Source organism: Hylobates moloch, unplaced genomic scaffold (genome assembly GCF_009828535.3).
Source record: "Hylobates moloch isolate HMO894 unplaced genomic scaffold, HMol_V3 SCAFFOLD_3, whole genome shotgun sequence".
Lineage (NCBI taxonomy): Eukaryota > Metazoa > Chordata > Mammalia > Primates > Hylobatidae > Hylobates > Hylobates moloch.
Window position 1 is genome coordinate 17971746 of NW_026652278.1, and position 17229 is coordinate 17988974.

The 17229-nt window shown below is 29.3% G+C and overlaps 1 protein-coding gene across 4 annotated transcripts in view; it reads right to left on the bottom strand.

The window, feature by feature from the left end:
- ATRNL1 (attractin like 1) overlaps nucleotides 1–17229 on the bottom strand; it is an 838515-nt gene that overhangs the window by 451974 nt on the left and 369312 nt on the right. For all 4 annotated transcript variants that reach the window (XM_032176925.2, XM_032176917.2, XM_032176911.2 and 1 more), the window contains one exon: nucleotides 15354–15511. In XM_032176925.2, the coding sequence (XP_032032816.1) occupies nucleotides 15354–15511 (158 nt within the window). The remainder of the gene's footprint in view (nucleotides 1–15353; nucleotides 15512–17229) is intronic.

A 17229-nucleotide genomic window follows, 5' to 3' on the forward strand; every position in this document is an offset into this window, starting at 1 on the left:
TAATACACTGATTCTTGCTTTTTTTAATTGTAAAAGAGTGAACACAAACAAGACCTGAGATAAAATCTCAAAATTAAAATATAAAACAGCATAATCTGTAAGTAGAGAGTGAATTGGAAGATTATTCAAAATATGATAAAACAAAATAAAAAAACATAATATTTAAGAACAGCATTTGGTAATTTGCAGAATACTTCATAACCTAAAATCAATGAGATATAGATTTAGAATTTTAAAAGATATGAAAAAGATCTAAGATTTGACATTTAGTGAAAAAAAAAAACATAATCAGAAACAGTCTCTTCAATTGCATTTCAAAATTATTACCATTATCCCAAGAAAGGGAGTATAAGGCACTCTGCTTTTGAGAGATCTAGTGTAGGTTTATTCGACTGTATTCTTACAAATTCTTACAAATGCTACCTGAATATTTCACTTGAGTGGTGGCCCTCTCTCTGCTTCTTTACAGTCTCACAAACAATTAGCCTAAAAGCATGTCAAACTCTAAAAACATAAGCAAATATGAGATTGATTCCTTCTTAGAGTGGGCAAAAATAATGAATATTTCAATATGTTTATTTCATGTGGACTCTATCAAAAACATTGACCTAGCATATAAAATGCTTTAAAAATCATAAGTAAAATGGAATCATAACACTCACATTTAGTTAATCATATTTGTATTAAACTTTAAAGTACAATGTGTAAATAATTAAAACATATACATATAATAGTTTACACAATTTCTTCTGACATCTAGATTTTATGAAAATTAAGTATAATAAAATTGATAAATCTAAAGAAATAACTGAGTTGCAATTTGTAAATTAGGTCTGTACATATACTCATGGTATATTTTGTTGTTAAGTCAAATTATATTAAATATATTTGGCAATAAGCCAAAATTGTATATGCACAAATGACCCATAAAATGTATGGTGAAAGTTGAAGGAATGAAAGAATTAAATAAAACATTAGCAATGAAAATATATATTTGTCATATCTCTAGTAATTATGAGATAACATCATTATAATTTCCTAAATTTGCTTAAAACTTCAATCAAGATGCCTTCTCTTTCTAAACAATTTTTTTCCCAGCATGAAAGTTAGAGAACAGTTCTTTATGTAATACAAGTTTCTGGTGACTTCTGTATCTAAACTATTGTTGATTTATGAAGGCATATGAAATAAATGATGGAACTAATTTCATATCTGACTTGCAAGATGCAGATGTCTTTCTATAGGAGATCAACATGCAATAAGTTTCTTTTTCCATTAGCACAGGGGTTGGTAAATTAATAATTACAAATAATAATTTTCATTTATAATTTGATAGGACCAAAATGTCTTAGGAAAAGCAAAAACTGTCCAGAAATGTTAAAATATACCATTTCATTTACCTAACAAATAAAATATATACTCTTCTACTAGCAAACAGATTATCCCTTACTCTTTCTTACCTTACGGTTAGTACAGAACTGGGAACCTAAGCAAAGAATATGTAAACGAATTACTCAATATCTAGGTATATGCTAAAACAAAGAATATCTAAGACCTTCACCTCTAACTTCTTTTATGCCTAAATTTTAGCTACTAAGAACATTCAGTACAGAATAAAGTCTGCTTTTGTATAAATTTTGGATTCTACGTTACACTTCTCTGAGTTTCCTATATGAAGCAACAAATAATGATTCTTAAATGAAGCTCTAATTCTTGGGACAGATTCAAACTTTATTAATTCTATTTTTATATGTGTTTTTACTGTAATTTATTGGACTACTCAAAGTGAATAACTCAATAAATGCTTATTAATGAAGAAATTCATTACTAAATAATTAATTAAAAATTATTATATTTGTTTATCCAATCATCAAAGTACAAAGTAAGAAGAAATATATGATTCAGTATTATAAATATATTAATAAAAGAAGATTTTTATTCTCATCAAATTAAATAAAAGTCAAAAGAACATGGAAATTTCAGAACTACTACAATTTACATTATCTTATATAATCATTTACTTTGCCATTTGAATAAGCAACTTTTGTAGAGCAATTACAAAAATAAAGACATTAGTAAAAATTCTAAATTTCAACCTACAGCTTTATACATAGAACCCACTGCGTGCTGAATATTCATTTGTAAGGCAATATTTAAAGAATTGCTGTAATCCTCTATTCTGCATTAATTCAATATTTATTTAGTGATTCCAGTAACATTATATAACAATATGAAACAAGAGTCCGAGTAGAAGTACAATCTTAAGTCACATATACCTTTATTATCTATTGAGAGATTCTGAAATATTTGCTATGCTGTCATTATATATTAATATTTCATTTGATCAATTATTGTAAACATACTGCCTTCTGAGATTATGCATATTGATGAATTCTTAAAGGTATCAGTAGTTCACAAATCAAACCCAAAATATAATACTCATACTTTAATACCTTTGCCAAAAATTAAGTCATTTTTTAAAAAGTTTCTGAAGTAGAAGTTCTTAACAAACCCCAAGAGGTAATACTTAATTGTAATTGCAAACATATCAAGTATAGTTATTTTTTTTCAAATGACTAACTTTTATACACTTCCAGTTTGGGTTTAAAATGGAAGAATGTCTAGAGCTAAAACAAAATACCCTCAGGTAAGCTGTCCTGAGATATAAATATAACATAAGATTATAAATGTTTGTTTATAGATTCTTCTCAGTAAATATTTTATAAATAGAAAAATGTTCAGCCTTAATATTAATACTAATAAAATGATAGTAAAATAAAGAAGTGTGAGTTAATAGTGGTAGAATGGGATCTGGTGTCAAATTGACCAGTCTCATATCTCAATTCAATTGCCTACTGTATGAAATTGAACAAGTTGTTTTGTTCATTTATAAAAATTTAGACAATAAAAATATTTTATAAGTTAGGAATAACAGCACTAAATCATATACAATACCTTGAATAATGCCTAGTGCATCATATCCAATCATAAATTTGTTTATATACTTTAACCCAGTAATTTAATTTGGGGACATATGTGCAAAAGAAATAATTTTCTAAAATAGAAGATGAATGCACACAAAGGTATTCATCACCTTGTTGTTTTTTAAAACAAAAATAACTCCAAATTTCCAGTAACAGACTATGGAAGTTATAGAAGTATATGATCTGAAAAAATTCTCGTAGTGTTAAAAACATTAATTAATACTATATTAAAACTAAAATTGTTTACAATATGTTATATAAAAACCGGGGTAGTTTATAAGAGAATATTATATTATGAGGGCAACCATCTAAAAATATCTATGGGATTATTATGAATATTTAACAAAATTGCATTAAAATTTTTAGAAGAGTTTCATTAGATTTCAATATATAATTAATGACTTTTTAAAAATTAATAATATAAAGAAATGAAAAATCTTCTTTACTCAAATTTATTTTACCACTGGCAAAGTTGAAAATGTTTGTCATAAGAAATGTTCTTAGAAAAGCAGATTTTACACATATACCATCTCACCTAATTCAAATAATTTTATTCCTTGTAAAGAATAGCTCTGGATAAGGCATTAGATAAGAGCATTTTGCATAAAAAGTCAACGAACTTTTTCTGTAAAAAACCAGACAGTAAATATTTTCAGCTTTATGGGCAATATGGTCTCTGGTTTCACTACTCAATTCTGTCAATGTAGTGTAAATGTAATATATCTTCCCTGTGATAATTTTTAGAACATTTGTACCTATCATAGCCAGTATTATTTTATAGCTATTAGAAAATCTTCCATTCTCCTCTGTATGTGTTTCTTACATATTTGTTATATCATTCACATTTATATTTCTAATTAGTATAGTTAATACATCTTTAACTGATTAATACTACCTTTTGAATTTATGTTACCTTGGTGGGTTAAATGACAAAAAGAATTGAAACTTTTTTTAAGAAGAAAAAAGTATATTTGAAAATATATATAACTTCAAGCATATAACAATTTAAAAGACAAGAACCACAAATAACGAAAAGTGTTCTGTGTCAATTTGAAAAAAATATATATACAAGGGCACTTCCATCAGCATATTTTTATGACAGCCTTACTGTTCAAATCATATGTATAAGTTAAAACATCCTCTTTAATGCCTACTTAACCAGTGGTTTTCTGTTTCGTGTGTGCGTGTGTGTGTGTGTGTTAAAATGACTCATCTATGTTGAAAATGCTAATTTATTTGTGATAACATTTTATAGACATCAGCACTAGGATTCACTTCTTTCTCTATTTTGTTACGTATAACTTAATCAATATTAGTAAGGAAATTAACCAGTATAGAATGGAAATTAGAATTGCAAATTGAAGAATAATTCTCAGCATCATTCTCATTAAAAAATTGAATCTAAATTATGACATCACTTTGCAGATTGATATAATAGTGAATTGTCAAAGCCAGTTTGCTCAGAAACAGGTAATTTAGAGTCAATCTAATTTAATTTAAACTGTGATATATAAATGTTGACGAACAGCACCATTGTAGAATACAAAGTACTTAAGTTCAATACACTTTTTTTGAAGTTATTAGCACTACCGCCATAGTAGTACTTTTTTTCTATTTTTTATTATCAAGATTTAATTGCATGACATTATAAATCATGAAGAACAAGTGCTACCAAAATAAAATCTCATATTACAAACATGCAAATGAACTCAATGACATGATTCCCAGCATTTCAAAACAAAAAGATTTTTTCCCTGTTTAATTATTATATTATTGGAACATTTATCACTTAACACTGCTATATGTCTCACAGTCACAACTAGAATTTCTAAAGGATCTTAAGGATATTTAAATGCTAAAGAGATTGATTGGCAAACTAAAACTTTAATAAAGTTTGAAGACAATGAAGAAAACTTTTGTTGATTTACATTAGATTAAAACAGCTTTCCAAAGTACATAAATTAATCAAATAATATGTTTAAATGGTAGAGGATCTCAATGGCTAAATTAATGTCTGATTAAATCCGTACAAATAGCCACCAACTTAAAATTCCTACTCTAGTAAGTATATTATGCATTTGACATTTTAAAACATTTCTTGATCTCTAGAATTCCATTCATAGATATAAGACTATGGTACTACAAGAAACTTTTACAACACATATAATTTAGAAACAGTAAAAGAAAAAACTTTTAATTAGTTATCAAAAACTTGGTATAGTATTAACAAAAAAATATTAAAAATCCTTAACAAAGATATTTATTCCTCAAACATCTGTATAATTATAAAGAAAAATAGAACCAGTGAATTTGGGCAACAATGATGCTAGTAGACTGAAAAGATAAAACTTGCCTTTTAATTAAACAGTTATTATCACTGTCTTTACCCACATGAAGTCTTTATACCATAATAATTGCTTGATTGGCATGTAATTCACACAAAAATGTTTTACAGAATAAATTAATAAAAATAAAATTAAATCTAATGGGTTTACAGAAGAAAGGACAGGAGGTAGGCAGTAGGAGTGAAAAACATATTTGATAATATAAATTGTAATAAAATATATTTTATATAAAAAGAACTATTTTGATAAAACTATAATACTATTATTTCAGTCAATATCTTTACTCTATTTTCATATACTTTAAATAACTTTCCATTTTTTCACCCTAATTCAAAAGATAAACATATACACATTTCTAATATTTTAATACAATATATGTTAAAGCCTTTCCCTTAAGTATAGATGGAATCTGTGAATACAATGGAAAATTCACTCCCTTGATTACGTTACATTATATGCCAAAGGTGGTAGAATGGTCACTCCTATGATTATTGAATTTTATCAGTCTCCATTATAACAGACTGAAGAAAGAGATTTAAAGGAAAAGAGATTGTATAACTGGCCGGAAAGAAGCACAGTGTCATGTTGTAGAGAGGGCCATGTGGCAGGCAACAGTGGCCATCTTCTAGGGGCTAAGAAGAGCCCCTGGCTAACAGTAACTAGAAAAACCTAAGACCTACAACTTCAATGCACTGAACTCTGCCAACAACTAGTGACCTTGGAAGAAGTCCTTCTGCCTCAGATGAGACGGCAGCTCAACAGACCATAACTTCAGCCTTGTGAAGCCCCGAGGACAAGGTTTAACACAGGGCAGTTAACTCATGCCCAGATTCCTGACCAACGGACACTATAAAATAATAAATGGTCCTTGTTTTAACCTGATAAGCTTGTGATAATTCGCTACACAGCAAGAGAAACTAATGAAGGTAGGCAATTATTATCATCTCCCATTTGACAGAGAAAGAAATGGAAATACTGTGACTTAAAAAACAAACAAAAAACCTTCCTCTCAATTGTATCACTTGTAATTTAAGAATTTCAAATTGAGGTAGTAGTCTGACTTAGAACCCGTGTTCTTAATACCTACTGCTTACCGACAATGAGAAAGCAAACAATTGTAAGCTGGAAGCAAGATAAGAATATCTACATTAGAATTGGCATTGTTGAAAATGTTACATATAATTCACTTTGCAGCAGATTAATTGCATATTTTTAAAAATCACAATAACTGAAGCCTTCTTTCTTTAATAACAATTATATTATTTTATAGTCATCTCTATTATTTTCCTAGAATAAGGAAATACTGATTTCAGAAGGATATTCTTATTAGATATTAATGTTTCCCATCAAGATTATCCATGATAACGAATATTTGTTGACTTTTGATCACCAAATATCTCCTGACCAAACAAAGAATTATTTCTTCAGATATTTTTTCCTTATTGGGGTTGTGAGTCCAAGTCCCGTATCTTTGAGCAAAGAAGCCAAAAAACTACTTCCCAGGACAATTATTTTTCTTGCACCACTATGGGTCAGGAGGAAGTTATACAGGTGTACTAAATTTACCAGTTGGACTCATTCACTTAAGATTTTAGATCCTGAGTGAATATTTATAGGATGGGTTGGAGAAATCATGAGATTTCATTCAATATAGCAGGCATGCCCAGCTAAGAATGTCAACTAATGCACATGACTGAAAACCGCTGGAATGAAAGCTTTCGCTTATTGAAAACCTGATGATTTATTCTTCCCTTTCATATTGTTAGCAACACCTTATGCTAACAATACATTTCCTTTTGTTTGTCAGTCATGCACGATTTCTGTTTCTTATAAAAAATCTTAACTAACAAAACAACCTACTATAAAATTTCATTTTGGGAGAAGAAAGAATTTGAGTTATTATTAAATAAGAAACCCACATGATTTTTGTAAATATAAGGGAGAAATCTTTTATTGTACTAATAAACTACATTGCATGTTAAACCTTTTTTAAGAGTATAAGAAAGCATATTTTATCTGTACATTCCTTTCTCCAGAGAAATATATTACTCATCTCTCAATTTAAAAACTGTTCCTTTAGCTACCTCAGTTAAGTACTAAAAATACAAAAAAATATACAGTTTCTTCTGTAAAGGAGTTTGAGGGCTAATAAGGGATAAATAAATGAAACAATAAATATAAATAAACTGTGATAAGCTGAAGAATATGTCAGTTGTAAGAAAAGAGTAATTTCTAGTAGTTAGGTATAAGGGGAGGTTATATTCACAATTAGACAAAAGCTAAGCAAGAGTTAAAAACAAGGTTAAGGCCAGAAAAGTCATTTGAAAGATAAAAAAATACAGAATGTAAAAATAACCAGCAAAACAAAATAAATGACAGAGGATAGATATTTGGAGAGCTGAAAGTAGTTTGGTATGCAGATTTAATGAAGATGAAAAAGAACATTTCATAAAAATGAAACGGTCAGTAAAGGGACCTTTTATGTAAATATATATGCACAAACTACTACAGTTTCAAAAAACAAGAAGAAAATCTGATAATATTCAAAAAAGAAACACATCACTAAAAATAGTTGGAAATTTCCAAAATATTCTCAGTAATTGATAGAAAAAGTAGAAAGAAAATCAGCAATAATCTCAGACATTGAATGAGAATCAAATAAATATCCAACTGACATTAAAAGAATAACAAGAGCAGAAGGCACTTTGCTTTTTAAGCACATGAATTTTCTGCAAAATAAAAAATATGCCAAAAACAAGCCTTAATAAAGTTAAAAAGGATTAAAACCATAGTTTTTCTCTGACCATAGAGAAAACTAAATTGGAAATTAATAAAAAGGAGACACCTGAAATATCCCTAAGTATATGAGAATTAAGTAACATTTTGGAATAACTTATGCATCAAAGAAAATATCACAAGGAAAATCAGGAAATATTTTGGACTAAATAAAAATGAAAATACAACATACCAAAATGTGTAAAATGTGGTCAAAGCAGTGCATACAGGTTAATTTATAGCTGTAGAGTATATATCAGAAAAAAGAAAAGTTCTAAAATCAATGATTTAAACTCTCACCATAGAAAGTTGTAAAACAAGAGTGAATTAAAGTAAATATTTTGTCTTTGTTATGATGAGCAGTTATAATTTTTGGATGACTTGTAGTAAAAGTAATCAACCTAATATAGATAAGTAAAAGATAAAGGAATAAATTTATCTTAAATATTATGGGAAATCACCAAAGGTTTTAAACAGGTAAGGTAAATGATAAGAAGATAAAAAAAAAACTCTCTTAAATACCAATGACATTGATGGTGATGATGAAGAAAAAGAAAATGATGATCATCTATTTACAATTTAGAACAATTATTACAATGTAATAGGTACGGTTTTGTTTCACATAACTATCTCACATAATCATTACAATAACCATATAATTAAGTACTACTAGTAATCCTCATTTTATAGATTGGGTAATTGAAGCTCAGAGGAATGAATAACTTGACTGAAACCACAAATATGGGAAAGACAAATGCAACAGAAATTGAGAAACAGTTATTCCAAATGGAGAAAAGAAATCAGTGAGATATGCCACAGAGAATTAAATACTATAACGATTAAGAAGTAATCTATTGACTTTGGATTACTTCCATTGGTAACAACTAGAGCATCATTACTGACATCATAACTGACAAACTGATAGGCATAAAGGTGTTTTGCTACATATTAGCTGCCTAATTATCAAAATACATTACATAATGCATATAAATAATAGCAGCATTTCATGCATAATTTAGTAGTTTAATAAGACAAGGATTATTCACTATGATATTACCTAATTTCAATCATCTCCAAAACTCATTAAAATGAAAAGAATTAAAGACATCATATCTCTACTAATTTAGATGCAAGTGGAAAAATAACAATAAACATTTCATTGAGTTATGCTGTGAACCATAATTTAAGCCAATCCTCAAATTCCAAACAATTTCATATCTTCACAGACATAACTGAAAATGCTATAGACAATTCCCAAATTAAGGAAATGGAGTGATTTTGGTGGTGGTGTTTTTCTATTAGACAATGGCTTGCAAGCATCTGTGCACATTATCACCTGGGGGGATTCGGGTAAAATGCAGGTTCTCATTCAGTGGCAACGGGGCTAAAATTCTACATTTCTGACATGCTCCTGGGTGATGTCAATGCCTTTAGTTAGTCAGTCTATACTTTGATGGCAGGGTATTGAAGAACTGTTTACTTTGCAATTATTCAAAAAGGGCTATTTTCGAAATTCTTGTTTGTATCCCCAAATTTAAATTTCATTGTTTATCAAAATTTGCTGATAACTGTCCATAATTACTTTGTGTTTATATAACACTTGATCTTACTTAGTGGATGCTTTAAAAATGTATTCATCCACCACCAGACTCAAGACATTGAAGAGTCCTAACACCACCAAGATCCCTGGTGATACTCTTTAAAAACCTCTATAACTCCCTTCCACCCCTGCCCTATTTCACCCACAACAGTCCCTAAACTCGAGGCATCTATGAACTTGAAAATAATGGCTCAAAACTTCCCAAATCTTATGAGAGATACAGATGTCTAGATCCATGAAGCTGAACATCACCAAACAGATTCAATCTAAAAAGGACTTCACTAGGACACATCATAATCCAATCACAAAAAATCAAAAAGAAAATTGCAGAAGAAGATTAAAGTGACCCATCACCTATAAGAGAATACTTCTAAGTATATCAACAGATTTCTCAGCAGAAACCTCACAGGTGAAGACTGAGATGATATATTTAAAGTGCTAAAAGAAAAGTACTACCAACCAAGAATACCTTACCTGGCAATGTTGCTCTTCAAAAATGAAGGAGACATAAAAGCTGACAAACAAAAGCTGAAGAACTTCATGACTACTAGATCTACCTTACAATAAATGGCAATTGAATTGTTAAACTGTGAAGCCCAAAGTTAGCTGATGGAAGGAAATAATAAACATTGTGGCAGAAATAAATGAAATACAGAATAGAAAAACAATAGAAAAGATAAAGAGTTGGTTTTTACAACAATTCTAAAAATTGACAAACCTTGCACAGGACTAACCAAGAAAAAAGAGACATGACTTAAACAAATTATAAATAGATAAGGAGACATTACAACTGACACCATAGATACCAAAAGGTCTTAAGAAATGACTGTGGGGAATTGTATGCCAACAAATTATATAACTTAGAAAAAAATGAATAAATTCCTAGAAAAATACATCTTGCCAAGACTGAATCATGTGAAAATAGAAAACTTGGTCACACCAAAAATAACTAAGGTGATTGAATCAGTTGTAAAAAGCTTTCCAACAAAGAAAAGCTCAGGAATAGATGGCTTCACCGGTGAATTCTAACAAACATTTAAAGCACTAACACCAAGCCATCTCAAACTCTTCCAAAAATATGAAGTAGAGTGAACACGTCCGAACTTATGCTGTAAGGCAAGCATTTCCCTGACACCCAAGTTAGACAAGGAGACTACAAGAAAAGAAAATCAATGGCATTTCAGAGATGCTGGTAAAAGGACACAAAATTTTAGTTGAATAGGTGGATTAAGTTGAAAATTTCTATTGTACGACATGGTGATTATACTTAATAATGCTGCATTCTTTTCTTTAAAAAATAAATATAATAGCAACAGTAAAGGGGAAACAAATAAATAAAAATGAATACTATTGTACCACAGCTTACCATAAGGAACACATGGAAAAAAAAATAAAAACTACAGGCCAATGTCCTTGATTAATGTAAATGCAAATATCCTCAACAAAATGCTAGCCAATCACATTTGATTCAACAGCACATTATAAGTATCATAAAACATGATCAAGTAGGATTTATCCCAGGAATGCATGGATGGTTCAACATATATGAATCAAAATGTGATATACCATATTAACAGAAGGAAGGACAAAAATTATATGATCATCTCAATAGATGCTGAAAAAGCATGTGACAAAGTTTAACACTGTTTCATGATAAAAACTTCCAACAAATTAGGTTTAACTGGAATGCACCTCAACACAATAAAGAACATATACGACAAGCCAATAGTTAACATCCTACACAATGGCAAGATGCAGAAGGTTTTTCCTCTAATTTTAGGAAAGAAACAAAAATGCCCAGTTTCATTACTTCTATTCAACATAGGACTGGTAGTCCTACACAAAGCAATTAGACAAGGAAAAGTAAAAGGCATCCAAATTGGAAAAGAAGAAAACCTGTCTCTGTTTGCAGATGACATGTTCTCATACACAAGAAACCCTAGACACTCCACCAATAAACTGTTAAAAAGAATAAAAAACTCAGTCAAGTTGCAGGATACAAAATCAACATACAAAAATCAGTTGCAATTCTATACATTAACAATGAAGTCTCCAAATCAGAAGTTAAGTAAACAAATCATATTTACCAGAGCATCAAAAAGAATAAAATACTTAAGAATAAGTTTAGGCCGGGCACAGTGGCTCACGCTTGTAATCCCAGCACTTTGGGAGGCCGAGGCAGGTGGATCACGAGGTCAGGGGATCGAGACCACGGTGAAACCCCATCTCTACTAAAAATACAAAAAATTAGCCCGGCGTGGTGGTGGGCGCCTGTGGTCCCAGCTACTCGGAGAGGCTGAGGCAGGAGAATGGCGTGAACCCAGGAGGCGGAGCTTGCAGTGAGCCGTGATTGCGCCACAGCACTCCAGCCTGGGAGACAGAGCGAGACTCTGTCTCAAAAAAAAAAAAAAAAGAATAAGTTTAACCAAGGAAATGAAAGGCCTGTACAATGAAAATTATAAAGCATTGATGAAAGAAATTGAAAACATCAAAAATAAATGGAAAAATATCCTATATTCATTGACTGGAAGAATTAACATTGTATAAATGGCCACACTACCCAAAGTGTTCTACAGAGTCAATACAATTGCTTTCAAAATTCCATTTTTCACAGAAATAGAAAAAAATTCTAAAATTCAAAAGGAACCACAAACAACTGCAAATAGTCAAAGAAATTTTATAAAAGAAGAACAAAGCTGGAGGCATCATACTTACTGATTTCAAACTGTATTATGTATCTATAGTAATCAAAACAGGAAGTTTCTGGCATAAAAATACACTAATACCAATGGAGCAGAATAGAGAGGCTAGAAATAAACCCATAGACAGGTTCAACTGATCTTTGACTCAGTGCCAGGAATAAACAGTAAAGGAAACACAGTCTCTTCAATAAATGGTATTGGTAACACTGGGATATCTATATGCAGAAGATGAAATTGGATTCTTACTTTATACCATATACAAAAATCAACTCAAAATGGATTAAAGATGTAAATATAAGACCTGTAATTATAAAAATCCTAAACAGAATAAAGGGACTAAGCTCCCTGATATTGGCTTTATCAGTGATTTTTTTGGATATAATACCAAAAATTCAAGCAACAAAAGCAAAAATAAACAAGTGGGACTGCATCAAACTAAAAAAAGCTTCCTTGCACAGCAAAGGAAACAATCAAAAAACTGAAAAGGCAACCTACAGAAGAGAAAAAAAAATTTGCAAATGATCTATTCAATAAGAAGTTAACTCCAAAATATGTAAGGAACTCATGAAACTCAATAGCAAGAAAACAAAAACCCAATGGAAACAATGGGCAAAGGACCTGGTTATACATTTCTCCAAAGAAGACACACAAATGACCAATAGGTATATGAAATGGTGCTCAGCATTGCTAATCATCAAGGAAATGCAAATCAAAACTACAATAAGATATCACCTCACAGCTGTTATGATGGCCATTATCAAAAATACAAAAGATAACAAGTGTTAGAATGGATGTGGAGCAAGGGAAATTCTTACACACAATTGGTGGAATGTAAATTGCTATAGCCATAATGTAAAGCCGTACGAAGATTCCCCCAAAAATTAAAAATAAAACTACCACTGATCCAGCAATCCCACCACTGGGGATATATTCAAAGTAAGTGAAATCAGTATCTCAGAGATACAGCTGCACTCTCACATTCTTTGCAACATTATTTCCAATAGCCAAGATACAGATGCAAGCTGTGTCCATGGATAGATGAAAGCATAAAGAAATTGTGATTTATATCTATATGTTTCATATACATAATATGCATATATTTGTATACATACACACACATAACAATGGAATATTATTCAGCCTTTAAAAAGTAGGAAATCTTGCTATTTGTGACAACAGAATAAACTGAAGGACATTATGCTAAATAAACAAGTCAGTCACAAAAAGACAAATATTGCATGATATCACTTATAGGTGGAATCTAAAAAACTTATGAACTTATTGAAAGGGAGTACAATGATGGCTGCCAGTATTTAAAATCACAATTTAAATAATTTTACGGTGTTTTGTATATTATAATTTAAAGTTTATTCTAGTCTTATAAATAAACACATATATTAATACTTCTATGCTTTAATACAACATATTCCGTAGGCATAATATAATGAGTTTAATAAAGAGGAGAAATTAGGCCTACGTATCTTGTCCATTTCAATTATTTTCCACACTGTATTATTTTGAGATAGTGGAGTATTTCAATCTAGTTACACAAATTTTGATTTTGCTTCCAGAAGAGTAAGTTCTCAAAAAAAATCCAATTTAGAAAGTTAATTCCTAACCATTAAGTACTCAAGAACATTCTAAAATAACTATGTAATGGTTTTTTCAAGAGTATATAAACAAGAAATAAGGATAGGAAGCAATTTAAAATATAATGATATCAATTTTAATAACTAATTACTAAGTTCTATAGATGAACCCTTTTCCCTTTCAATCATAATTGAATAAATGAAGTGAAATTTGATAAATATTTCCCTATGAATCTTAGGAAATAAAGTTATACATCCTTAATGTTAAAATTTTAAAAACAAATATTTATGGCATTTTTCTGACAGTACCAGCATCTAAATCAATCATTATACAATGAAGAAGTAAATTTCTCAAATTAATTCTCAAAAGTGAACTGAATAGTAATTTATACTCGTATTTCTTGAACAGTTGAATAATTACCATAATTTAAGTGTTACATCAACCTTAAAGATAAGAAGAAAAATTTTTTCCAGTAAACATATGATTTTAAAAATCACTCATTCTTTCCACAAATCACATAGGAATTAATATAAATAAAACCTGCAAACATTTCTAGTTACAGAGCATATGCTGTAATTTACTAACATATAGGGAAGGGATGATCTGAAAATCTTTAAAAGATTTTAAAACATAAAAGCTATGAACAAGGATTGATATATATAAGCTATTCAAATAACTAATGTAAATTCAATCTAATCAATCAGTTGTAAAGGAATGAACAAATCCCAGCATCCTAATAGATAGGCTTTTCTTTCAGGAAAACATAAATTAAGAACACAAACCTAAACTACAAGATAGAAAGAATATTCCAATTCTTTCCTAGAAGTAAATCTGAAGTCTTCAGTAGCCTACCTCTAAGTATAACAAAAATGAAATGTAAAACACATATGTAGTATAGATTAGGAAATTAATGATGAGAGGTAATTACTTAAAGAGGTAACTTAAATACTGCTAACTCAAAATCTTTAATGAAAGATCAGATTATTTTCAGAATGTGCTGAAGTAAAAATAAGACTACTCAAACGGAAAATAATTTCAAGTGGGGTTATATGAGAACAGTATTTAACCCTCAGTTAAAGTATAGAATTAATCAGAAAACCAAAACATTTCAGTTGGTTGCATTGCTTAGTACATAATAATCACTGAAAAATGTAAGTATAGAGTTTTTTGGTTCCATGAGGGTTTTTACAGAGAAATTCATCATCACAGACATTCGCAGGCCTTTATTTATCAAAGGTCAATGTTTTTGTATTAGTCAAGTCAGGAAATGTATATATATATCATCACTTTGGACAAAAGCACCATTCTTTTCTTAATAATATTATGGTCATTAGAAGTAAATACTCTCAACACTTACCTGTATTTTAATAGGCCAGGAAAAGTTGCTGACGTACACATAGAATGTAATGTTAGGATTGCTTCTAAAGTTAAATTTTTCATAGGAAAAACTATCTCTGTATTCCTTTATATTATTCTTGGAAACTATAGGAGTCTCTTCCCCAGATATTGTTCCAGCTAAAATGTAAATAATTTAAATAATTAATATTAGGAAATATCTTTATGAATTTTAAAATGCACATTATAGTTAGTTTTTTATAATTGCTCTTATAAAAATACAATTATCAAAACATACTGTTTATAATTTTGAATTAAAGAAAATAAGTTTGCCATAAATATAATGGAAATAAATTTAGTATAAAAATTATTTTTAAAAATGCTACCACTGATTAAGTGCTATGTACTAGGCACTGGCTTAGAGACTTTGTATTCTTTTTTAAAACCAATAATATCCCAGAAGTATTATCACCTCCATTTTTCAGATTTCAACCTGAGCCTCAGAAAGATTAAAGCATTTGCCCCAAGTTTATAGCTACTAAGCAGTTGGAACTCAGATATATGTGGCTCTAGAAACTGAGCTCATTCTGTTTACAATGCCACAGAGCATTTAAAAAGAAATCAGACCATATTTTCGTGTGTCTCAATCCAACTAAAAAATGGGAAAAAAATCAATTTATTTGTCTTACCACAAATTGAACCATCATTGCTTTAAATAAATTGGGTGGAGGCCATAATTTAAAACATGAGCTAAATGCTCAATTGGTTAAACACATATTGAGTGCTGAATAAATATTTACTGAAGTTAATAAAATAGAACAAAGCATTTCCAATAATTTTTAGCAATATTTTCACCTTAATCAATAGTAAAAATAATTAGAATTAGTATACTGCATAATTGAATTAATTTTTAACTAACCACTTATTCCATAATCACTTTGTGTGCATTTATAAAATGCAGATTCCATGACTTCATCTCCGAATCTGATAAATAAAAATTTCTGAGATTTGGTCTGGGAATCTGAAAGAACACGTGATTTCTTGCATACTAAAATTATTGTTCTAAAGTGATTAGAAATGTATTATAGACATTTTTGTAGACACATTTTTAAACCCTTACAGTTTTTTTACTGGTCAGAAATAACTTTCAAATTAACAGGACAAGTTATTATGAATTTTTCCTTCATGAAACCCATAGTGCCAACATTTTACTATATGTTTGGCACTAATAGTAACAAAATGCCTATTTGCCTGAATTTTCATTTTTTGAATGTAATATATAAATGTGGGAATTGCAAAAGATCTCTTAATTCTTGAATTCTATGTATCCATAATATTCTACATATTAAAATAGCATAATGACTTAATTTTCAGAAAACACATATAAATTTCTAAGAATCCATAAATTTTCTATAAAAAAGAAACAATTTCCAGCACATTTATGCAACAGTATACCTTTGATATAGAAAATAAATACCAATAAAATTTTTAGAATAAAAGTAAAAATAAAATTAAAGTAAGAATACATTTCATAATTCAACATAAAAATCTGAACAGCTTCTCAGATATACTTTTTAAGTCAGCAATTTAAATTTATTAACCTTATTATGAAACACATGTTATGTATCAGTTTTTTAACTCCTCTGAGCACTGAAGCTGACAAGAGGGGTTATATTTTCTAAGCTTGACAATAATAGATGTTTACTATAATCAGCATGTACAGAAGAATTTCATTGTTTTATATAAATATTAAGGTTAATAATTAAATTTATAGTTTCAGTAGTGAATCAAATAATTGAAATTTCAGTCTCTCTAGTCATTAAAGAAGCCATTTATCTTAGTTAAAATCACATTTTATAACACTGCCACTTAAAAATTTAATTTAGTGTATAATATGT